We start from the raw sequence: 25,356 nt of genomic DNA on the forward strand, positions 1-25,356 counted from the left end.
ATTTTATGCCTCTCAACTAAATCTCCCACTCAATCTCCTTTAACTCCACCATGGATAGTCCCAAACCCAGATGTTAAAGGAGGGGGAGATTTAGTTGAGAGGTATAAAAACCTAGATCTATAAAAGCACCAACAGAAGCTCTGAAGACCTCATTCCTGGGAAGGGAAGAATCTTCAGTCTCCTTCATCAGGGCTGGAATTAGATCAGTCTCCCCTCAGTTTTAATTCCCCACTCCTGGAAACCTTTTAAAGACTCTGCACACTTATGCTACCATATCCTTCCTGTAATGCAGTGACTAGAACAGTACATCCTATTCATGTGGTGGTCTAGTTAATGTTTTACTAAGATAAGAATTACAGATGTCAGAATACTTCCAGCAGGTTTGTGTGTGTGTTTTTTTTTTAATTGAACAGTTCTAATACAACTGCATGTGTTCTGTATCTAAGCCAGAGAAAAGCATCCTCCATGCCTTCACAGTCACTTAATTATTTTCTTTACTTAGCGACAGAGCCAAGTAGGCCCTTCTGGCCTTTCAAGCCACACCAGCAACCCCACAACCCTGATCAACTCTAACCTAATCATGGGACAATTTGCAATGATCAATTCACCTATCCAGCAAGTCTTTGACCTGTAGGAGGAAACCAGGGCACTGGGGGGAAATCCCCATCTATTCCACTGGGAGGGCACACAGAGACTCCTTGCAGAACGGCGCCGGAACTGATCTCTGCACTCTGGAATGCCCCGAGCAGTAATAACATCACACTAACTGCTACCGTGGCACCCCAACCCATCCTGCCATCAGTGGCAACTTGTCAGCCGTGCACTCGGGGATTTCCTGCTGCTCCAGTCTGCTGGGTGTCGTCTTGGAGAAGAGAGACTGCAGATGCTAGGCAGTGGAGCAACAAGCAATTTAGAATCAGTCTGGATGAACTCAGTGGGCCAAGCAGGGAAGGAATGTTTTGGATTGAAATGCTGCATCACAAGTCCTGAAATCAAGGCTTTAACCTGGAACATCAATCTCCCCCTCACCCCATCATAGATGCTGCTCAACCCACCGACTTCCCCTAGGAGATTGTTCGCTGATTTAGTGCCTGGCCATGTTTGCCCTCCAATTGTATCATCTCCTTTTGCCCCTTCCATGTCCATCAAACTAGTCCCTCAATAGCTTCCAAGAGCCTAGAAACTTCCTCCCTCAGTCACACCGATTTTGACAAAAATGAACTTAAATATAACACATACAAATGCTGGAGGAACTCGGCAGGCCATGCAGCATCTACAGAAAAGAGTAAACAGTCTACATTCCAGACCAAAACTCTTCATCAGGACTGGAAAGGAAGAGAAGGATCTCGGCTCAAAATGTCGACTATTTATTCATTTCCATAGATGCTGCCTGACCTGCTGTTCCTCCAGCATTTTGTGTGTGTGTTGCTTTACATTCCCAGCATCTGCAGATTTTCTTGTGTCTGTGGAACAACTTAAATGTGGCCCCCATATGTAGATCAGATCATACATCACAAAGAGAGTTCAGTTTCGAGCCCAGTTGCAGTCTGGGCTCAATGCCAGACAGCCATCACGGATCTTTGAATTATAACCAGCAAGGAGTCAATAATGGAAAAAGAAATCCACATTATATTTGATCCAAATGTCTAGAACCTGACTTTGATGAACATACCTTAAAATCCAGGTTAAAAGTGTACAGAAATGTTTCTCCTGTCCCAAAGTAATGGTCACTTGGCCTTGGAGGATGTGAAGTCAAAGCACCAAACACCTGTAATTATAACAGCGTAGTTAGGCACTTATGTGCATCAAGTTCCTGGGAGTTCACATCAGAGAGGACCTCACCTGGTCCCTTAATGTCACCTCCCTGAACAAAGTGGTACAGCTGTACCTTCACTTCCCCAGGAGATTGAGGGAAGCAAGGTTTCCCCCCCAGCCCAATCTTAATTGAATTTTATAGGAGTGCCAGTGAGTGTCCTGACAAGCTGTCTCTCCACCTAGTATGGGAGCAGCCAAGCAATAGGCCGGAGATCCCACAAAGGATTGTGAAAACGGCTGAGGGGATCACAGGGGGCTCCCTACCATCATCAGGGACATTTATCTGCATACACAGGGCCCTTAGTATTATTAAGGATTACACCCATCCAGCCAGCATCCTCTGGCTTTCTACCATCAGGTGGGAGACTCCGATGCACAAAAACAAGAACATTCAGGATGGGAAACAGTTTCTTCCCTCAGGTCATTAGGCTTCTGAACTCCCTGCCACATCGCATTCACAGTGTCACCGGTTACTCTGTCCTACACTTTACAACATCTAATTTATGTACTTTCATTTGTTATGTGATTCATCTGTAGATTTTATCCTCACCTTCACAAGTTATTGTGTTATGTGTGTGATATGTACTACTGTGTTTTACGCCCTGGTTTGGAGAAACATTGCCTCGTTCAACTGTATACAAGCATGTAGTTAAATGACAAAATTTGACTAGACTTGATGCCAGAGGAAGGAGTTGTAACATCAATGTCTCTTACCTGGCCGCAGGTATCTTTTATAACCAGCAGTACTGGCGAGTCAGTGTTAGCTACTTTGCGGTACAAGGTCTTTAGGCTGAAGCCATGCAAGGACGTGCTGAATGCCAAAAGCCACGGATGGCCCACTGTGCTGGGTGGGAGATACTTGGAAATCTACAGATCAAGGGAGAATTAAAATTAAAGTTAATCTGAAACTCAAAAAAGACATTATTGGGACAAACATCACAGAACAGGTTGCTGGAACCTATTCACTTTCAGCTGCCATTAAATTGGTCATGGTCAAACTAACAGTTCCTTGGGAAGACCTGATTGAGGAGGCATTTGAATACAAGAAAGCCAGATACCAGGAGCTGGTAGAGCAGTACCAGAGACAGGGGTGGGCCCTATAGAGGTGGGATGTAGAGGTTTTGCTGGCTTCTCGCTGTGCAGAACCTACTTTCTCTTTGGCATTGCAGGTGCTGCAAAGGAAAGGGACATCAGGGCTGTCACAGAGGCTGTTGAGTGAGCCTCCAGATGGCTATGGATCAAGAGGTTGAATCATGGAGCAATGCTGTTGGGTCACAAGCCTGATCAACCTTGGCCGGGTTGTCTGGGCAAGAGTGTCTGATGTTGAAGGACCTATAACACCCGATGGCCCCAGGTTACATCACTGATCACATGTTCCAGCACATCCTAGGACATATCTCAGCATCAGAGTTTTTTGTAAGGAGCTTTCTATCATCTCCAGCTCACTACATTTATTCAGAGGAATTTCATAGCTCCAGAGAACCTTGCAGGTCTTTGGACCTTCCACAATTTTAGATAAGTATGAGTTGGTGGATTCTATCAGCAATTTCTGTCCATCACCTTCCTAGAACCTGAAGCAAGCAACAGGAACAGCTGATGTGCTCGCTTTCATTTTGGGAGGGCAGACATGAATCTTCAGATGGCAACCAGCAAGAATGAGATTTGTCAAATCGAGCCGCCAAGGAAATTCTTTCTAAAATATTGACAAACTGGGTTCAGAGGAGGTTCACGAGAATGATTTCAGGAATGAAACAGTTAACATATGAACAGGGGTTGAAGGCTCCAGGCCTGTACTCATTGGAATTTGGTCAAGTTGGGGGGGGGGGGGGGGAAGAAATTCTAATTGAAACCTTTTGAATTTTGAAAGGCCGCGATAGAGTGGATGTGGAGAGGACGCCTCCTTTGGTGGGGCAAGTCTAGGACCAGGGGCACAGTCTCAATAGAGGGGCTCCATTTAGAACAGATGAGAAGGAATTTCTTTAGCCTGGGAGTGGTGAATCTGTGGAAGTCATTGCCACAGGTGGCTATGGAGGCCAAATCATTGGGTATATTTAAGGAAGAGGTTGATAGGTTCTTTATTAGTCAGGGCATGAAGGGATACGGGCAGATGGCAGGAGCTTGAGGCTGAGAGGGAATATGAATCAGCCATGATGGAATGGTGCAGCAATATCAATGGGCCAAATGGCTTAACTCTGCTCCTATCTATAGGCATCCGTTAGTCTCATGAGACCATGGATTTGCACCTTGGAAAGTTTCCAGGGTGCAGGCCTGGGCAAGGTTGTATGGAAGACCAGCAGCTGCAAGTCTCCCCTCTCCACACCACCGATGTTGTCCAAGGGAAGGGCATTAGGACCCATACAGCTTGGCACCAGTGTCATCGCAGAGCAATGTGTGGTTAAGTGCCTTGCTCAAGGACACAACATGCTGCCTCAGCCAAGGCTCAAACTAGCGACCTTCAGATCACTAGACGAACGCCTTAACCACTTGGCCACGCACCAACACTATATAACTGCTCCTATATCCAATAAATAACAGGATACAGCAATGTTGGAACCATCTAAAGCAACACCACTATCCCACCCCTCCAACCCTTTTCCATGGCTCCTTTGACTTGTGCTAGTAAACCCCCAAGTTCACAATCATATTCCAAAAAATGAAAAATATTTACAAACAATGCTCTTATAACTTCAAGATTATTTCTGCCAGATTTCTCCTCCTCCCCAAAGTGCACTACTCACCTTGATAACTTAATGTGGAACTCTTTGACAGCAGTTAGCAAGTTTTTGATCTTTGGTCACAAGATACCAGAGCACAATTCTGTAATTTAAGAGTGGCTTCCCTTCTTAATTGAATCATACAAGCACTTTTAAGTCTGGCAGCGACTTTGGAAAGAGAAATTGAGTTAATGTTTCACACTGAACGCTCTTTTAATTCTGTTACTCTTTCCACAGGTGCTACTTGACCCAAGAGTTTGAAGCACTTCTTTTTGATTTCATTGCAGTGTCAGCAGTTTGGTTTTCAGGTTGAGGGCACAGTGCGAGCCTCTGGTGGTGGGGTGTAGAGGTTTTGCTGGCTGCCTGCCTGCTGTGCAGAATCTACTCTCTGCCTGGCATTACGGGAGCTGCAAAGAAGAGCTATCAGGATTGTCATAGAGGCCGCTGAGCAAGCCTCCAGGTGGCTATGGATCAGGTGGTGTGGCCCATGGACCGATGCTGCTAGGACACATTGGTTGAATCAGGCCCTGGCTGAGAGTGTCTGATGTTGAAAGCCCGATGACCCCAGGTTACATCACTGATGATGCCCATCCTAGGATGTATCTCAGGATCATGAATTCCTTCAGCAAATTTAACTACTTATCTTGACATTGCTCTGCCTGGGGAAGAAAGGAATATCAGGGCAAGGTGTTCAACGTGAGATAAAGCAGAGGGGAAGCTCACTCAATGGCCCATGGCCCATTTCTACAATGCAACTTAGACCAAGTCATACAGTATGGCTTTCACTTGCAATTTTCATTTTTCAATTTGTTAATTTCTTAAATTCTGAAGTCCTATTTCACTCCTCAATGATGCTGTTGATGTTTCCAACATTTTATGATATGCTGTTTCCTTGTTTAAACAGTGCACTCTTAGAGAGATGGACAAGATCCAGCAAAAGAACAAGAACATTAGAAATAGGGGCAGGAGTCGGCCATCTGGCCCGGCGAGCCTGCTCCGCCATTCAATAAGATCATGGGTGATCTGGCCATGGACTCACCTCCACCTACCTACCTTTTCCTCATAACCCTCAATTCCCCTACTATCCAAAAATCTACCCAACCTTGTCTTAAATATATTTACTGAGGTGGCTGCCACTGCTTCATTGGGCAGAGAATTCCACACAGTACTGTGTCATACCTTCTCAACGTGGAAAGATTCCATTAAGCTGCTTTTCCCCTGAAGGACAGGTGCCATGTTTCCAAAGTCTGGATCAAAAATATCTTTCAAGTGCTTCAAATGGTCATCTTCCTCCGTTATAATCTAAAAAAAAAAGCACGAATTTCAAGTGAATAGCTATTTACGTTTAGAACGTTCAGACTACCACACTTCCAGAGCGCTGCTGGAGAAATATTGATTATTGGAACCCAGAGAGACTTAGTTACAACTCTGTGGCTGCATTTACAACACAAGTATGACAATACTGAATTACTTAGTCCATAGATATTGTTACACCACATGTTCAGTGTAATTTCTTAATATTCACAGACCTAAAAGAGTCCATTCAGATGAAGCAGTATTTCACTTGCACTTTTCCAATTTAGTCTGTTATATTTAGTGCTCTCAATGTGGTCTCTACCCAGCCTAGTTTGACAACCCCATTGTAGAGCACTGCTATTGAGTCTACAAGGCACCCTGAGCTTCTAGTTACCTGTCACTTTAACACTCAACCCAACTCACTTCTACACAGACTCTGCCTTCAGCTTCCGACATTGTCCCAACAATGGCCAATGTAAGCTCAAGGAACAGCACTTCAGTCTTTATCGGGATAAATGAATTCCTGAGACAAGAGACTAAATTATATCCCCTCACCAACCTCCATTTTGCCAGAGAGATTGTTGTATGTTCCTGTTTTAAATTATTTGTTTCCTCTGTCTTGGGAAATTTTACTTTAAAAATTGTCAATGATAGTTTTTGGGATCTGCACCCACCTTAGGCATTCCTGTTCTCTATACGATCACCACTACAACCTATAACAGGCATTGCTTTCCCATTTTTCCAGGGCTTACAAAAAAGGCCTTGCCCTGAAACAAACTATTTCTCTCACCATTGACCCATTTATTGGGATACAGTACGGAATAGGCCTCTTCCGACCCTTTGAATTGCACTGCCCAGCAACTCTCGACTTAACCCTAGCCTGATCATGGGACAATTTACAATGACCAATTAACCTACCAAGTGATACATCTTTGGACTGTGGGAGGAAACCAGAGCACCTGGAGGAAACCCACATGGTCATACAAAGAATCAACAAACTCCTTACAAGCAACGGTGGGTATTGAACCTGGGTCTCCTGTCCTGTAAAACCTTGCCATTTCTACTTTAAGAATTTTTAAGCAGCATTTTCTATTTGTTTTGTTTGAAATTAGTTGATGAGAAATTCCATACACTTGCAGATTATGGACAGCGTTACTTTTCTGTGGTGAGATTTCTGGATCCAAGTGAATGCCTGCACATTAAGTCATAGTTCCCAAATACAACAGGTCAGAAATAGAGTCACAGAACACTACAGCACAGAAATGGGCCCTTTGAACCATCTAGTCTGTGCCAGACTTATTCTGCCTCGTCTCATTGACCTGCACCTGGACCATAGCCTTCCCCACTCCTCCAAACCTAAAGTTTGGATATACCTATCCAAGCTTCTTAAATAATCCAATTGAATCTCCATTCAGCACTTCCCTTTCTCACACCACACCGAGCAAAGAAATTCTCCCTCAGGTTGCCCTCAAGTATTTCACCTTTCACCCAATCTCAATAGAAAAAGCGTGCTTGCATTCACTCCATCTACATATCCCAATCTCTGTCAAATGCATACCTCATTCTCCTCTGCTTCAGAGAATAAAGTCCTAACCTTTTCGAAAGCCATCACTAGATATTCTGCATGTGCTGTTAATCCAGAGTAACATAGGAGGTCAGGCAGCACCTATGGAAAGAAATAGGGAGTCAACTGTTTCAGACCGAGACCCTTCAGGACACATGAAGGGCCTTGGTCCAAAACGCCAACTCTTTATTCCTTTCCATAGATGCTGCCTAAACCTTCTGAGTTCCTTCAGCAGTTTGTCTGGGCTAGCCTATTCAACCTTTCTAGGATTGAAAGGCTTGTCATATGAGGAGCATTTGATAGCTCTGGACCTGTACTCACTGGAATTCAGAAGGCAGGGTAGGGTAGAATCTCATTGAAAATTGAAAGCCCTCAGAGTGGATATGGAGAGGATGTTTCCTGTGGTGGGGAAGTCCAAGACCAGACGGCACAGCCTCAGAATAGAGGGACATCCCTTCAGAATGGAGATGAGGAAGGATTTCTTTAGCCAGAGAGTGCTGAATCTGTGGAGGCCAAGTCAAATGGAAGGCAGAGGTTGATAGATTCTTGATTAGTCAGGGTGTGAAGGGATACAGGGAGAAGGCAGGAGATTGGGCTGAGAAGCTATGAAGAAATGGCGGAGCAGACTTGATGGGCCAAAAGGCCTAATTCTGCTTCTATATCTCACGGTCTTTCCTTACAACTCAGATCCTCAAGTCAAACCTTATTGATAGATGGATTCCACACCCCCCACGTTCTTGATACTTATTGCTTATTTATTATGTGTGTTTGCACAGATTGTCATCTTTTGCACATTTGCTGCTTGTCCATCCTGTTGAGTGTGAACTTTCATTGATTCTATGGTGCTTCTTGTATTTATTGTGAAAGCCTCAGGGTTGTATACGGTGACACATGTACTTTGATAATACATTTACTTTGAACTCATTAGCTGAATGGCCATGCATTTTATTTTCAAGCAAGTTGTTCCCACATAGCAAAGTTCCAAGTAAATTTATTATCAAAGCACATACATAGCACCATTTACAGCCCCATGATCCATTTTCTTGTGGGCATACTCAAGAAATCTATAAAAGAATAACCATAATGGAATCAATGAAAGGCCACACTCCCCAACTTGGGCATTCAACCAGTGTGCAAAAGACAACATGCTGTACAAATATTAAAAAGAAAGAAACAAGCAATAAATATCAAGAACATGAGATAGAGTCTTTGAAAATGAGTCCATAGGTTGTGGGAACATCTCTATGATGGGGAACCTGTCACCTGTTTTGCACTGTTGGAGAGCTGCGTTCAACTTGGCATCACTTCCCCATCTCAAGCACTCCTTAAAAAGTCACTTTCTGATGTTAATTCATCAGATTTTCTGAACATTCCAACACATGAACCTCACGTTCAGGTGGATGCCACAGGGGACTCGTACTTTAGCAAATTTATTCCTTCAGGAACTTCATTGACAGACCTTCACTAATCATTACCGGCAATTTAGGCAAAAGGTCTCCAGCAGGCTTGCCCAGAGCTCTTGCCAGTGGAGTACAACTAAAGTCAGACAGTGCAACCAAATTACTACTTGGCAAAAATCCAAAATATTTACTGCTTTCAACTCAAATAGCAGGTGATTTGATTAAAGTCTGGAAGAGGACAGGTTGTTTTCTTGCCCTATTTTAAGTAACCCCTGCACAATAATTTACATTTTGAACCCATTGCCTTTGTTAAAAGCAATAGGAAAGGCCAGGTCATGCTCTGTTCTTGCTGCTTCCATCAGGAAGGTGGTACAGGAGCCTCTGGACTCTCACCACCAGGTTCAGGAGCAGTTATTACCCCCCAGCCATCAGTTTCATGCACCAAGGGGATAATTTCACTGCCCCCCCCCCCCATCACTGAAGCGTTCCAACAACCTCTGGACTCACTTTCAAGGACTCTTCATCTCAAGTTCTCAATATTTATTATTTCTTTTTGTATTTGTGTAGTTTGTCGTCTCTTTTACACTGGTTAAACACCCTAAGTAGGTGTGGTCTTTCATTGATTCTATTATGAAATTATTGAGTGTGCCCACAAAAAAATGAACCCAGGGTTGTATATGGTGACATACATGCACTTTGATAGTAAATATATTTGAACTTTGCAAATTACCAGAGACCTGCACATAGGAAGTGATAATTCAATCACAGACTTCCAATACCAAAGGCATATTTTAATGTGTCTGCTTATCCCAGTACTTCAATGTTAGTTGGTAGTCAGCTGTGCAACACTCTTACATCACTTGTGCGAAGATTGGATATTTACTGCAGTTCTGGCATTGAGGTAAAACACGGGACAGTGCTCACTCTGGTATATTGATCCGTTGCAGAGCTGGGCTGAGGAGTGGTAGTTCAGCCACAAGGTGATGTTGCAGCTCTGGTTAGACCACACTTGGAATATTGTGCTCATTTCTGGTTGCCTCATTATCTAAAGCCTCTGGGATGTGGAAGCTTCAGAGAGGCTGCAGAGGAGATTTATCTGGAGGCTGTCTGGATTGGGGAGCATGTCTTAGGAGGTTAGTCTGAGTGAGCTAGGGCTTTTCTCTTTGGAGTGATGGAGATTGAGAGGTAACTTTTAAAAAAAATGAGGTGTACAAGAGACATCAATTGGACATCGAAACATTTCTCTCTCCCCCAGCCCCCCCCCCCCACAGGGTGGAAATGGCTAATACCAGGGGCATAACTTTAATATGACTGGAGGAAGGAAGTATAGTGGGGGGGGGGGATGTAGTTTCTTTAAAAAGTGGAGGAAGATACATACAACACATTTAAGAAACTCTAAGATAGGTACCTGGATGATAGAGAAATGGAGGACTATGCGCCAGGGAAGGGTTAGATTGATCTCAGAGTAGGTTAAAAGGTTGGCCCAACAATGTGGGCCAAATGGCCTGAACGTTGTGCTGTAACACTATGTTCCATTATCCCTGAGGTTTTCCCACATTCCGGACAGTCACATCAGTAATAGCGGCTGCACTTTGCTGTAGCTGGTACTTAAATTACAACTCAGACCTTTTGTACCTCAAGCTTTCACAGTCAATTTAAAATTGGAGGCTTCAGGAGAATGAGAATAATATTTAAAACTGACAACACACCATGATATTTTCACTAACTAGAACACCTCAGATGTCAACTGTATGTGCATGAGAAAGTACATGAACTTTGACCCCTAACCAAAAGCTGAGAGAGTTACACTCTGGCCACTTTATTCAGCACACCTGCACATTAGTGCAAATATCTAATCAGCCAATCATGTGGAAGCAACTCCATGCATAAAAGCATGCAGACATGGTCACGAGGTTCATTTGTTCAGGCTGGGGATTCCCCATCAGAATGGGAAGAAATGTGATCTAAGTGACTTTGACTATGGAGTGATTGTTGGTGCCACACAGGGTGGTTTGAGTATCTCAGTGACTGCTGTTCTCTGGGGATTTTTTATGCACAGTCTCTGGTGTTTACAGAGAATGATGCAAAAAAAAAACACACACAAATCTGGTGAGTGGCAGTTCTGTGGGCGAAAATGCCTCATTAATGAGAGTTCAGAGGAGAATGGCCAGACTGGTTCAAGCTCTACAGGAAGACAGCAGTATCTTAAATAACCACACGTCACAACAGCAGAAGAGCATCTCTGAAATGCACAACATGTCAAACCCTGAAGTGGATGGGCTACAGCAGTAGGACCTCGATCAGAGGACACAGCCTCAGAATAGAGTCGTCAGTTTAGAACAGATGAGGAATCTCTTTAGCCAAAGGGTGGCAAATCTGTGCAATTCATTGCTATGGATGGCTGTGGAGGCCAAGTCATTGAATATATCTAAAGAGTGTTGTGCATTTAATATTTCATATATGTTTTTTTAAGTTAAAAAATACACGTGGACTAAGATGTTAACTGTCCTGTGCTATCACCAGCGGGATCATCAGTTGATCTGCCACCCGTCTTCAGGAGTTTCGGCCCGCTTATGATCAAGACTCCCTCGAGGTGGTGGGCCAGCAGTGCTAAAGCACCACCTCCCACTGGTGAGCTTAAAAACTTAGCGTCTGCCTCTATCAGAGTTGTTGGTCACTTCCATCCAACAGATAGTCTGCTCTTCAGAGGGGACACACACACTATTTAAGTCTTGTTCAAACAATTCATTGCAGGTTATATGTAAAAATACATGATTTGCATGATCACAATGCTACCATGCAGTATGTGCACACACTTCACTTAAAGTAAACATGAAGTTAGACCCACATTTCAGACTCCCATGTCTTTCTTTGAATTAGCTTAATGTTTTGAAGTTACAAAACATTAGAGGTTGCTCGGTTCTTGATTAGTCAGGGCATCAAAGGTTATGGAGAGAAAGCAGGAGAATAGGGTTGAAGCAGATAATAAATCAGCCATGATGGAATGGTGGAGCAGACTCGATTGGGCAAGTGACCCAAATCTGCTCCTATGCCTTGTGGTTTAACATATTTTGAGACTGAATAAATAGGCAATTTCACACACACAAAATGCTGGAGGAACTCAGCAGGCCAGGCAGCATCTATGGAAAAAAATTATCAACGTTTCAAGCTGAAATGTCAACTGTACTTCCCCCCCCACCCCCCAACAAATAGATGCTGCCTGGCCATTTTGTATGTGTCGCTTGGATTTCCAGCATCTTCATATTTGTATATCCAGCATCTCTGTTTGTAAATAGGCAGCATGATTAGATTAATCAGAACAGGAACACAGAACTGGTGTGTGAAAGTAGTTAGGCATTCTAGTTGGCAGAGAAGAAACTGCCTCACAAGCCAGATTCAAAATGAAATTTAATAGTTTGCCAATCGATCCAACATTTGGTTCATTTTACCATAGCTAATGTCATTATTTGACATGCATTTGTACACCTTACCCAAATGGTATATAATTGTCATGTGTACCAACACAGTGAAAGACTATTGTATGCCATCCATTATACAAATGACCTGAGGTAGTACAAGGCAACAGAATGTAGAGTAAAGGGTTAAAATTACAGAAAAAGTGCAGTGGACAGCAAGATGCAAGGGCATAAATGAGGTTGGTTGTGAGGTCAAGTGCCCATCTTATCATACCGAGTGGTTTTATAACAGAAGCTGTCTCGAGCCCAGCAGTACATGCTTTCAAGTCTTTTATCTACTGCCCTGTCAGGGTGGGGGAAGGAGGAGAGAATGTACAGGGCAAATTGTGTCTGATTCTGGTGTTCACAATTCAGCATCTTGCTGGTGCACTCTGGCCGGCAGTGAAAGTATTAACACTGTCTAGTGGATGGACATGAGATGATCTGTACCTATGATCCAGAGAAGACGATTTGACTCACCTCCCAATCATCAAACAGTCTATCGAAAAGCTTCTCATTCAAGGAGAATGGACACTTTACATCCAAGAGAACAAAGTCATCTGCATGAGTGTCTCCCATTCCTTCAAATAGATAAATATCAGGTCTCCACTGCTTCAGGTATTTGTGGAATTCAGACACCCTGAAATGACAGAACAGGAAGTGGAAGTTGGATACATTTTCTGTTGTAAAAGTTTTTAAAAATTAAAGTACATATGTCACCATATACTACTATGAGAATCATTTTCTTGCAGACATTCACAGTAGAATAGGGGTTCCCAACCTTTTATGCACCATGGACCAATACCATTAAGCAAGGAGTCCATGGATCCCAGGTTGGGAACCCTTGCCATAGAACAAAGAAATACAATAGAATCAATGAAGAACTACACATAAGCAAAGACTAACAAGCAAGCAAAGTGCAAAAGGTAACAAACTGTATAAATAAAGGCATAAGCAAACACAAATACTGAGAAAATAACTTGTAGAGCCCTTGAAAGTGAGTCCATAGGTTGTAGAATCAGTTCAGGTTTGAAGCGAGTGAAGTTATCCACACTGGTTCAGAGTTCCTGCAACTGGTGTTGTGGGACCCAAGACCGTACGAAGCAGAACAGAGCAGTACAGGCTCTGGCTCATGAAATTGCAACGACTAATACAAGCACAGTCTATGATCAATCCAAGCCTTCCCTCCTACATAACCCTCCATTACCCTTGCATCCATATGCCCATCCAAGAGTTTCCCAGATGTCCCTATTGTGTCAGCCTCTATCACCACTCCCGGTACCATTGGGAAAATGACGCTGGCTGTCCACTCACTCTACGCCTCTCAATGTCAGAGACTTCTATCAAGCAGCCTCACTCCCACCTTCATTCCAAAGAGAAAAGCTCCAGCTTACTCAACTCTCACCAGACATCCAGGGAGTATCCTGGTATCCCAGGGTGACAAGATGGAGGTACATCTCTACCAAAGGAGGTGCAAGGCACTCTTTCCCTCTGCTAGCCTGCAGGTCACCCTTGGGCAAGGGGTAGCACCTGCTTAGGCCCCTCATTCAGGGTCACTTGAAGCCATGGGAGCTGGTGGATGGTTGTATGAGCAGTTGGACCATATCACAAGTCCTGCTTATGCGATTACTGATGCCAGGCAGACAACCTCAGGAGAGTATTGATAATGGGGTACCACAAGGCTCAGTGCTGGGACCCCAGTTGTTTACAATATATATTAATGAGGGAATTAAATGCAGCATCTCCAAGTCTGCAGAAGACATGAAGCTGGGTGGCAGTGTTAGCTGTGAGGAACATAGAACATAGAAAATAGGTGCAGGAGTAGGCCATTCAGCCCTTCGAGCCTGCACCGCCATTTATTATGATCATGGCTGATCATCCAACTCAGAACCCTGCCCCAGCCTTCCCTCCATACCCCCTGATCCCCGTAGCCACAAGGGCCATATCTAACTCCCTCTTAAATATAGCCAATGAACTGGCCTCAACTGCTTCCTGTGGCAGAGAATTCCACAGATTCACCACTCTCTGCGTGAAGAAGTTTCTCCTAATCTCAGTCCTAAAAGGCTTCCCCTTTATCCTCAAACTGTGACCCCTTGTTCTGGACTTCCCCAACATCGGGAACAATCTTCCTGCATCTAGCCTGTCCAATCCCTTTAGGATTTTATACGTTTCAATCAGATCCCCCCTCAATCTTCTAAATTCCAACGAGTACAAACCCAGTTCATCCAGTCTTTCTTCATATGAAAGTCCTGCCATCCCAGGAATCAATCTGGTGAACCTTCTCTGCACTCCCTCTATGGCAAGGATGTCTTTCCTCAGATTAGGGGACCAAAACTGCACACAATACTCCAGGTGTGGTCTCACCAAGGCCTTGTACAACTGCAGCAGTACCTCCCTGCTCCTGTACTCGAATCCTCTCGCTGTAAATGCCAGCATACCATTCGCCTTTTTCACCGCCTGCTGTACCTGCATGCCCACTTTCAATGACTGGTGTATAATGACACCCAGGTCTCATTGCACCTCCCCTTTTCCTAATCAGCCACCATTCAGATAATAATCTGTTTTCCTATTTTTGCCACCAAAGTGCATAACTTCACATTTATCCACATTAAATTGCATCTGCCATGAATTTGCCCACTCACCCAACCTATCCAAGTCACTCTGCATCCTCCTCACAGCTAACACTGCCACCCAGCTTCGTGTCATCCACAAACTTGGAGATACTGCATTTAATGCCCTCATCCAAGTCATTAATATATATTGTAAACAACTGGGGTCCCAGCACTGAGCCTTGCGGTACCCCACTAGTCACCGCCTGCCATTCTGAAAAGGTCCCGTTTATTCCCACTCTTTGCTTCCTGTCTGCCAACCAATTCTCTATCCACATCAATACCTTACCCCCAATACCATGTGCTTTAAGTTTGCACACTAATCTCCTGTGTGGGACCTTGTCAAAAGCCTTTTGAAAATCCAAATATACCACATCCACCGGTTCTCCCCTATCCACTCTACTAGTTACATCCTCAAAAAATTCTATGAGATTCGTCAGACATGATTTTCCTTTCACAAATCCATGCTGACTTTGTCCGATGATTTCACCGCTTTCCAAATGTGCTGTTATCACATCTTTGATAACTGACTCCAGCAATTTCCCCACCACCGACGTTAGGCTAACCAGTCTATAATTCCCCGGTTTCTCTCTCCCTCCTTTTTTAAAAAGTGGGGTTACATTAGCCACCCTCCAATCCTCAGGAACTAGTCCAGAATCTAACGATGCTAAGAGGATGCAGGGTGACTTGGATAGGTTAGGTGAGTGGGCAAATTCATGGCAGATGCAATTTAATGTGGATAAATGTCAGGTTATCGATTTTGGTGGCAAAAAACAGGAAAACAGATTATCTGAATGGTGGCCGATTAGGAAAAGGGGAGGTGCCACGAGACCTGGGTGTCATTATACACCATTCTTTGAAAGTGGGCATGCAGGTACAGCAGGTGGTGAAAAAGGCAAATGGTATGTTGGCATTCATAGCAAGAGGATTGGAGTACCGGAGCAGGGAGGTACTACTGTAGTTGTACAAGGCCTTGGTGAGACCACACCTGGAGTATTGTGCGCAGTTTTGGTCCCCTAATCTGAGGAAAGACGTTCTTGCCATAGAGGGAGCGCAAAGAAGGTTCACCAGATTGATTCCTGGGATAGCAGTACTTTCATATGATGAAAGACTGGATTGACTAGGATTATACTCGTTGGAATTTAGAAGATTGAGGGGGGGGAATCTTATTGAAACGTATAAAATCCTAAGGGATTGGATAGGCTAGATGCAGGAAGATTGTTCCCGATGTTGGGGAAGTCCAGAACGAGAGGTCACAGTTTGAGGATAGAGGGGAAGCCTTTTAGGACCGAGATTAGGAAAAACTTCTTCACACAGAGTGGTGAATCTGTGGAATTCTCTGCCACAGGAAACAGTTGAGGCCAGTTCATTGGCTATATTTAAGAGGGAGTTAGATATGGCCCTTGTGGCTAAAGGGATTGGGGGTATGGAGGGAAGGCAGGTACAGGGTTCTGAGTTGGATGAATGGCGGTGTAGGTTCGAAGGGCCAAATGGCCTACTCCTGCACCTATTTTCTATGTTTCTATGTAATGCCTGGAGTCACCCATCTTGTAAAGTCACTGCTCAGAAGGCAGCAACGTCAAGCCACATCTGTAGAAAAAATTGCCAAGAACAATCATGCTCCTGGAAAGACGACGATCGCTCACATCATACAACACAGCACAACACAAACAAATGATCCAGGTAAATCTCCTCACCAAAGCTTCCTCATCTTTCCTATAATGTGACCACAACTGAACATCATCCTACAGTGTTATTTAAACAGCATTCTATAGAAGTGTAACATTCCCTCTGATTCTTGAACTGTCTCCTGACTAATGAAGGCCAGCACACCATATGCCTTCTTAACCCCCACCCCATTAACTAGCTCAGCAACTTTGAGGGATCAATGGACTTAGATCCCAAAATCCCTCCACTTCTCCACATTACCAGGAATCCTGGCATTCACCTTCTATTCCACCTTTCATTTTCCAACCGAGAAAGATCTCCAAACACACCCTACTCCTTCAGTGTCATCAAGAGGACATTGCCACAATGATCATGAGGAAATACTGCAGATGGATTGGGTACATGATAAGAAGAGACCAACTTCATAATCAAAACAGCACTTCAATGGACCCCTGAAGGACGGAGGAAATTCGGGAGACCAAGCACAACTTGGCTCCGTACTCTAGAGGCAGAAATGGGGACCCTGAACTACACCTGCGGCACTATAGGAAAGATGACCCAAGAACAGTCAGAAATGGAGGACCTTCATTACTGCCCCAGACACCAATGCATAACAGGCAATAACTGACTAATAGGCTTAAAGTTCAATCTTCCAAAGTGTAACACTTCACACTTCTCTCCGGACTGAACGCTTTTTGCCACTTCACCCAACTCTACATCCTGCTTATACACATCCCGTTGTAACCTACAGCAACCTTCTACACTATCTTCAACTCCAACCTTCAAGACAATTAATAATTTGTAATGAAAGTCTGCAAACTCTCTGCTGCATTTACAAAAGGGAAAGCAAAACAACTTTAGGTGGTTCGACAGTAAGAGGAGACCATATACAGAAAGTATTACATATTTAATCAAACATCAGACATTGCCAGGAGAGTCAAATGAGGGTAATAATAGCTTCCATTTAATTAAACATCAGACATTGTCAGGAGTGGTCAATTTCCTTAATAACTTCCATTTACATTGCTTGCAACAAAGGAGTTCACATTGTTATTGCAACAAGTCAATCAAATAAAATTCATCTCACGTCTAGACTTGCACAAAGTGCTTGGATTGAGTCCTTCCTGTAACCCTGAGTCAACAATTTATTCACTTCTTCCTAATGAGATACAAACTCAATTCACAGAACTTACGATATACTATACCAAGCAAATCTTTAAAGCCATGATACAACTGAATTAATGTAAGAATACTCCTTCCTAATTTTCTTAGAAACTGCTTGCTTGCTGGAAACTGAGCTACAAATAGAAGACTTGTGTCAATTTAATCACAATTAGGTTCAATATGTTGTGAAGTTTGTTGACTTTGAGGCAGCAGTACAATGCAATATATAATAGAGAAAAAACATGAATTTCAGTAAGTTTATATGCTTAGTTAAATTAAATTAGTGCAAAAATGGAAATAAAAAAGTAATGGAGGTAGTGTTCATGGGTTCAATATCCATTCAGAAATCTGATGGCAGAGGGAAAGAAGCTGTTCCTGAATCATTGAGTGTGTGTCTTCAAGCTTCTGTACCTCCTCCCTGATGGTAGCAATGAGAACAAGGCATGACCTGGGTGATGGGGGTCCTTAATGATGGACACCACCTTTCAGAGTAATGACTCCTTGAAGAGGTCCTGGATATTACAGAGGCTAGTGCCCATGATAGAGCTGAGTAAATTTACAACTTTCCGCAGTTCCTTTTGATTCTGTTCAGTAGCCCCACACCCCATACCAGAAGGTAATACAGACCGATGTAGATAAAAACCATTATTAGTACTATTAAAGTAATAATTATTAGCACTATTATTAGAACTTGCAACTCCACTTCAATTCACTTTGTATACATTCACATTCTAATAAAATACAACCAGAAATATTAACTAAAATGCTAATTTGTTCTTTCTTTGGATAGATCTATGCAGTGCTTACCAAACAGACTCTCCTCAGCCAAACCTCTCCAGTCTTGCAATTGAAGTAACCAGCAGAAGAGACTGGGCTTTGAAAGTAGGCTATGAACAGGGTTATAAATCTTTCACTGACTAATCAGATGCCTGTTCCAGTTAACAGAAAGATAACATAGGTAATCATTCACAGCCTCTGTTCTCAGTTTTAAGTCTTGCATACCAGCTGTTTAAACAATGCAGCAGGTAAGGTATTTAAAAGTCACTGCAATTTATATAAAAAGCATTGGACCACATCTTAAATCCTAAAAGCAGGTGTGTTGAAGATGAAAGATTCAACAAACAGAACAGGAAGCAAAACCACCCACTTATGCATATAACGAGCATGAGCAGTTAGCCAATCTACTTGGGGGATATGGGTGGGTCATGCAAATATGACAATGAGACTGATTTCCTTAAATTGAACAATTATTTTGCTTTTATACCATAAAAGAGCTAGGTATATCATCTGAGAGCTAACAGGCTGAATGCTTATGAGAAGTGCTTTTATAAGCATTCAAATCTTGTTAAAGCAATGTGAAGTATAAAGAAAATTAAATTTCATGCACAGTCCCTTTGCATTACAATCTGCAATAGGAGGGTTAATTCAGGAAAAACTGCCCATCCAGCTCCCAATTACTCCTTAAAAGTTTACACTACTGAATATATTGACCACAAGTGCTAGGTTTTTTTTGCAGTTTTACTTCAACTTCACTCGCCCCATCATTGAAATGTTCCCACAACCTATGGACTCACTTTCAAGGACTCTTCGTCTCATGTTCTCGATATTTATTGCTTATTTATTAATTGTTATTTTTATTTCTTTCTTTTCATACTTGTTATTTTCTGGCCCCATTTTAAGAAAATTTGGCACAATATTCTGCACTTTAAAAGCATTTCCTTTGTTAAAGGCATTAGGAAGAACCAGGACATGCTCTCTTCTTGCTGCTGTCGTCAAGAAGAAGGCACAGAAGTCTCAGGACTCGCACCACCAGGTTCAGGAACAGTTACTACCTCTCAACCATCAGGCTCTTGAACCAAAAGGGATAACTTCACTCAATTTCACTTGCTCTACCATTGAAATGTTCCCACAACCAAATGACTGGCATGCATTTGATGAGGAGAGCTGCCGATCTGCAATCATTCTGTGGCACCTCTGCATCAGCCTGGTGGTGACCGCGTCTTTGCTGTGGTCTCCGTCCCAATCCCTTGGGGCAGTGCAGATGTGGTGCATCGCTAACACCCCATTGGTGAGCACCTGTACCAGATGTGCTCTGCCCAGGGTCAGATTGCACCCCACTACTACTTTTTTACTACTTGATGACTACTTTTTTTTTCTAAATGTGTTCTTTCTTGTAAAAAGTGTGTTTAATTTATATTCACAAACACCAGCTGCACAAGGCCTTGACCCTGCCTTGTGCAGATGGATCTTGGACTTCCTGTCAGATCGCCGGCAGGTGGTAAGAGTGGGCTGTGCATGAAGTCCCCTCCTTTACTCCCTGTATACCCATTACTGTGCCGCCGTCCACAGCTCTAATCTGCTAATTAAATTTGCCGACAACACTACATCGATTGGCCTTATCTCAAACAATAACGAGGTGGTCTGCAGGGAAGAAGTCATCTCTCTGACACAGTGGTGTCAAGAAAACAACCTCTCCCTCAATGTTGCAAAAACAAAGGAGCTGGTTATGGATTACAGGAGGAATGGAAATGGGCTAACCCCTATTGACATCAATGGATCTGGGGTTGAGAGGGTAAACAGCTTTAAATTCCTCGGCATCCACATCACCGAGGACCTCACGTGGTCTGTGCACACCAGCTGTGTGGTGAAGAAGGCACCACAGTGCCTCTTTCACCTCAGACGGTTGAGGAAGTTTGGCACAGGCCCCCAAACCCTAAGAACTTTCTACAGGGGCACAGTTGAGAGCATCCTGACTGGCTGCATCACTGGCTGGTATGGAAACTGTACCTTCCTTAATCGCAGGACTCTGCTGCAGAGAGTGGTGCGGACAGTCCAGCGCATCTGTAGTTGTGAACTTCCCATGATTCAGGACATTTACAAAGACAGGTGTGTAAAAAGGGCCCATAGGATCATTGGGGACCCCAGTCACCCCAACCACAATCTATTCCAGCTGCTACCATCCGGGAAACAGTACCGCAGCATAAAAGCCAGGACCACCAGGCCATCTGACTGATTAACTCACACTGATTTGAATGTATTTTATGTTACATTGACTGTTCTATTTATTATAACTTATTATAAATTACTAGGAATGCACATTGCACATTTAAACGCAGATGTAACATAAAGATTTTTACTCCTCGCGTATGTAAAGGATGTAAGAAATAAAGTCAATTCAATTCGATTTCTGCATCAGCAGTCCTGCACCCAGCACATAAGCGCAATTGGGAAGAAAGCCCGGCAGCACTTCTTCTTCCTTAGGAGTTTGTGGAGATTCAACACAACATCTAAAGCTTTGACAAACTTCTATAAATGTGTAGTGGAGAGTATATTGACTGGCTGCATCACAGCCTGGTATGGGAACACCATTGCCCTTGAATGGAAAATCCTACAAGAGGTATTGGATACAGCCAAGTCCATCGCGGGTAAAGCCCTCCCTACCATTGAGTGCATCTACATGAAACGCTGTTTCAGAAACCAGTGTCCATCATCAGGGACCCCCACCATCCAGGCCAAGCTCTCTTCTCACTGCTGCCATCAGGAAGAAGGCACAGGAGCCTCAGGACTCGTTCCACCAGGTTCAGGAACAGTTACTACCCCTCAACCATCAGGCTCTTGAACCAGAGCAGATAACTTCCTGCAACTTCACTTGCCCCATCACAAATATTCCCACAGCCAGTGGACTCACTCTCAAACTCTTCATCTCATGTTTTCGATATTTATTGCTTATTTATTATTATTTCTTTCTTTTTATATTTATGGAGTTTGTTGTCTTCTGCACTCTGGTTGAATACCCAAGTTGGGCGGTCTTTCACTGATTCTGTTGTGGTTATTATTCTATAGATTTATTGAGTATGCCCACAAGAAAATTAATCTCAGGGTTGTATATGGTGACATATACTGTATGTGCTTTGATAATAAATTTACTTCGAACTTTGAACTTCTTTATATACTTTTTAATTATTCATAAAGTCAATTTCTGAGATAAGGAACCTCACTGGTGGATAACAATGACTCTTTATTTGTATATCCAATCTTGTAAAACAACAAAAACGCTGAGCTTCAAAGCATTGTGTTCCTGCTTGCAATTAGAAAAGGGTCTGAAGTTGTTCTTTTTAAGCATCGAAACTCCAAATATGTGAGAGATATGACAATTGTGGGGAATGAGAACTGAGGGGATATAGGCTGTGTGCTTGGCTTTAATCGAGGGTGATAGGGTAGGTTAGTGGTTAGCGCAATGCCTTACAGTGCCAGCAATCAGTGATCAGGGTTCAATTCCCACCCCTGCCTGTAAGGAGCTTGTACTTTCTCCACGTGACCACATGAACTTTCTCCGGGTGCTCCAATTTCCTTCCACAGTCCAAAGACATACCAGGCAGGGTTAGCAAGCCGTAGGCACGCTATGTTGGCACGGGAAGAATGGCAACACTTGCGGGCTCCCCCAACACATCCCCAGACCGTGCTGGTTGTTGACGCAAATGATGTATGTTTCCATGTACATGTGACAAATAACTTTAATCTTTATATCGTTGTCCCCTTAATCAACTCCAGGCCAAGTTACCCACCAGCATTTATTGTTGAGAATGAATCATTAGCACTGGACTTTGCAGGGATAAGGAGTAGAAGCACTGGAGTTTTGCCATCGCTTCCGAACTTTGCCAATTTTAGACCTGATGCGAGGTCAGGAAGTTTGCATGCTCTTCCTGTGCGCGTGTGGGGTTTCTCCCGGTGTTTTGGTTTCTTCCCACATTCCAAATCTTGCTGGTTAGTAGGTTAATTGGTCATTGTAAATCGTCCTGTGGTTAGGCTAGGGTTAAATAGGTGGCTGAGCAGTGTGGCGTGTTGAACCAGAAAGACCTGTATAGCGTTGTATCTCTAACGAACTAACTGACTAGATAGAGATAGGTAAATAAACCATTTTATACAACATAACCAAAACCTTACCCTTTCATCTAACTATTATATTATAGGTTGGACTAGATGCACACTACTTAAATAGTTTGACAATCTTCTTAATTTATTATAGGTTAGATCGTTACAGACATGACCACTCCCAGCAAGTTCAATATTAAAGACAAATGCTGCAATTGTTAAAGGAGGTCAGGATGATCTACAGTGGAAGAGACAAAGGCAAGGGTACAAATCCATAACCTTTCATCGGATCCAGCATGTTTTAAGCTGCAAAGTGAGAAGTCAGTTAGTGCTTTTGCAGGTACTGTTCAACTTACTGAGTTACATAACCTTACGCTGGGATTTTTGGTTCATTTTTTCTGAGCTTTAACGACCCCTGGGCACAGCTAAAGAAACTTTTACATTACAGATATGTCACCATCTGACAGCTGGTGTGCAGTGGGCTGGCCATTTCACACTGAAAGAATTTACTTAGAGTGTCAGAACTGATGAGTGGCGGGGTGGAGATACGCCTCTGCCAAAAGAGGTGTAAGGTGCTCTGTCCCTCTGCTAGCCTGCAGGTCACCCTTGGGCAAGGTGTAACACCTGCTTAGCCCCCTGATCAGGGTCAGGGGAAGCCATGGGAGCAGGTGGTGGATGGTCGTTTGAGCAGCTGGTACACATCACAAGCCCTGGTTGTGCGACCACTGGCACCAGGCAGACAGTCTCTGAAGAGTATTGATAATGGCTGGGGTCACCCATCTTGTAAACACACTGCCCAGAAGAAGGCAATGACAAACCACTTCTGTAGAAAACTTGTCAAGAACAATGTTGGTCATGAAAGACCATGATTGCCCACATCATATGCCACGGAACAAAGTGATGATGGTGACGATGTCAGAACTGAAAGAGAAGCAACCCATCCCCAGTCTTGAGTAATTGCCGAATAACATAACTCTTAATCCACCAGTTGTGCTTAAGACTCAGCTTAAATTAAGATTTTTTATCTTAAATCTTTCTGATTCTTTTGCAAGATGCTCCTTGAAATTCCTCTTTTAATCAATTACATCTAACTGCAAGTTCTTTAGTGGCTCAGAGACAAATTTTGTATGATAGAGCTCCTATGAAGTGCCATGAGTCACTTGGATATGCAAGTGTTATAGAAATGGAGGCTGTGTCAGTGAAGGAACCCATCTAAGGTAAAGAGATGAACAAAATGGAAAAGCCTGTTTCAATACAGGATGCAAATTAGTTCAAAGTTAAAAGTAAAATGTATTATCCGAGTACATACAGTGGTGTTAGAAAGTTTGTGATGGGCCGGCTGGTGGCCCAACGACATCGGCGCCGGACCCGGGAGTGGAGGTTCCCGGGTTCGAAACGAGTCGGGCCCACTCCCGAGTACGCTTTCCATCCATGCCGGATTGAGTGTCGAGATCGCAACTCGACCTCGTAAGATAAAGGGAATATACTGCGAAAGTGTCTGTGTGAGGAGTGGCGTGCCATACAGTCAGTCAGTCTCTCTCTCTCTCTCTCTCTCTCTCTCTCTCTCTCTCACACTCGTTCCACACCTTGTAAAAAAAGCCATGAAAAAGACATTATCACGGACGCGCAGACTCGCTGCATGCAGGCACATGCCAGGCTCACACGCACACGGGCACACGTCAAAAATAGGGAAGTTTGTGAACCCTGCATTATTTTCTCTATTTCTGCATAAATATGACCTTAAACGTGATCAGATCTTCATGTAAGTCCTAAAACTAGATAAAGAGAACCCAATTAAATAAACAACAAAAAAAATATACTTGTTGAGAAAATGATCCAAATTACATGCTTTTGTTGGAAGAAGTATGTGAACCTCTGGGGTAATGCCTTCTACAAAAGCTATTTGGAGTCAGGTGTTCCAATCAATGAGTTGAGATTGGAGATTGGAGGTGTGGGTTGTAGAGGTGCCCTGCCCTGTTACAAAGACACACAAAGTCAGGGCTTGCTCTTCTCAAGAAAGACCTGCTTATGTGCACCATGCCTCGATCAAAAAAACTTGCAAAGGACCTTAGAAGAAGAATTAGAGAGATGAATGAAGCTGGAAAAGGCAACGGAAGTGTTTCTAAAGACCTGAATGTTCATTAGTCCACAGTAAGAGAAATTGTCTGCAAATGGAGGAAACTCAGTACTGTTGCTACTCTCCCTAGGAGTGGGCATCCTGCAACAATCACACCAACAGCACAACGTGCATTGCTGAAGGAGGTGAAAAAGAACCCAAGGGTAACAGCGAAAGATCTGCAGAAATCTCGAGAACTTGCTAAAGTCTTCATTCATGAGTCCACTATATGAAAAACACTGCTTCATGGAAGGACACCATAGACGAAACCACTGCTCTCCCAGAAAAAAAAGCATTGCTGTATGTATTAAGTTTGCAAAAGACCATCTGGATGTTCTACAACACTTCTGGGACAATGTTCTGTGGACAGATGAGTCAAAAGTTGAACTTTTGGCAGAAATGCACTATGTATGGAGAGAAAAGGGAACTGCCCATCAACACCAAAACCTCGTCCCAACTGTGAAGTATGGTGGAAGGTGCATCACGGTTTGAGGGTGCTTTGCTGCCTCAAGGCCTGGACAGCTCGAGGGAACAATGAATTCAAAATTGTATCAAGACATCTTATAGGAGAATGTCAGGGTAGCAGTGCATCTCCTGAAGCTTAATGAAAGCTGGATAATGCACCAAGACAATGATCTCAAAGACAAGAGTAAATCAACAACAGAATGGTTTAAAAAGTAAAA

At 43.4% G+C, this 25,356-nt stretch overlaps 1 protein-coding gene across 3 annotated transcripts in view; it reads right to left on the minus strand.

Annotated features, from left to right (window-relative positions):
* Window positions 1-25,356, minus strand: part of si:ch211-15d5.11 (nuclear receptor coactivator 7) — a 110,314-nt gene that overhangs the window by 2,629 nt on the left and 82,329 nt on the right. For all 3 annotated transcript variants that reach the window (XM_063034678.1, XM_063034679.1, XM_063034680.1), the window contains 4 exons: window positions 12,725-12,884; window positions 5,709-5,831; window positions 2,530-2,682; window positions 1,673-1,768 (listed from right to left, as the gene is read on the minus strand). In XM_063034678.1, coding sequence (XP_062890748.1) covers window positions 1,673-1,768; window positions 2,530-2,682; window positions 5,709-5,831; window positions 12,725-12,884 — 532 coding nt within the window. The remainder of the gene's footprint in view (window positions 1-1,672; window positions 1,769-2,529; window positions 2,683-5,708; window positions 5,832-12,724; window positions 12,885-25,356) is intronic.

This window comes from Mobula hypostoma, chromosome 28, assembly GCF_963921235.1.
Source record: "Mobula hypostoma chromosome 28, sMobHyp1.1, whole genome shotgun sequence".
NCBI classification, from domain to species: Eukaryota; Metazoa; Chordata; class Chondrichthyes; order Myliobatiformes; family Myliobatidae; genus Mobula; species Mobula hypostoma.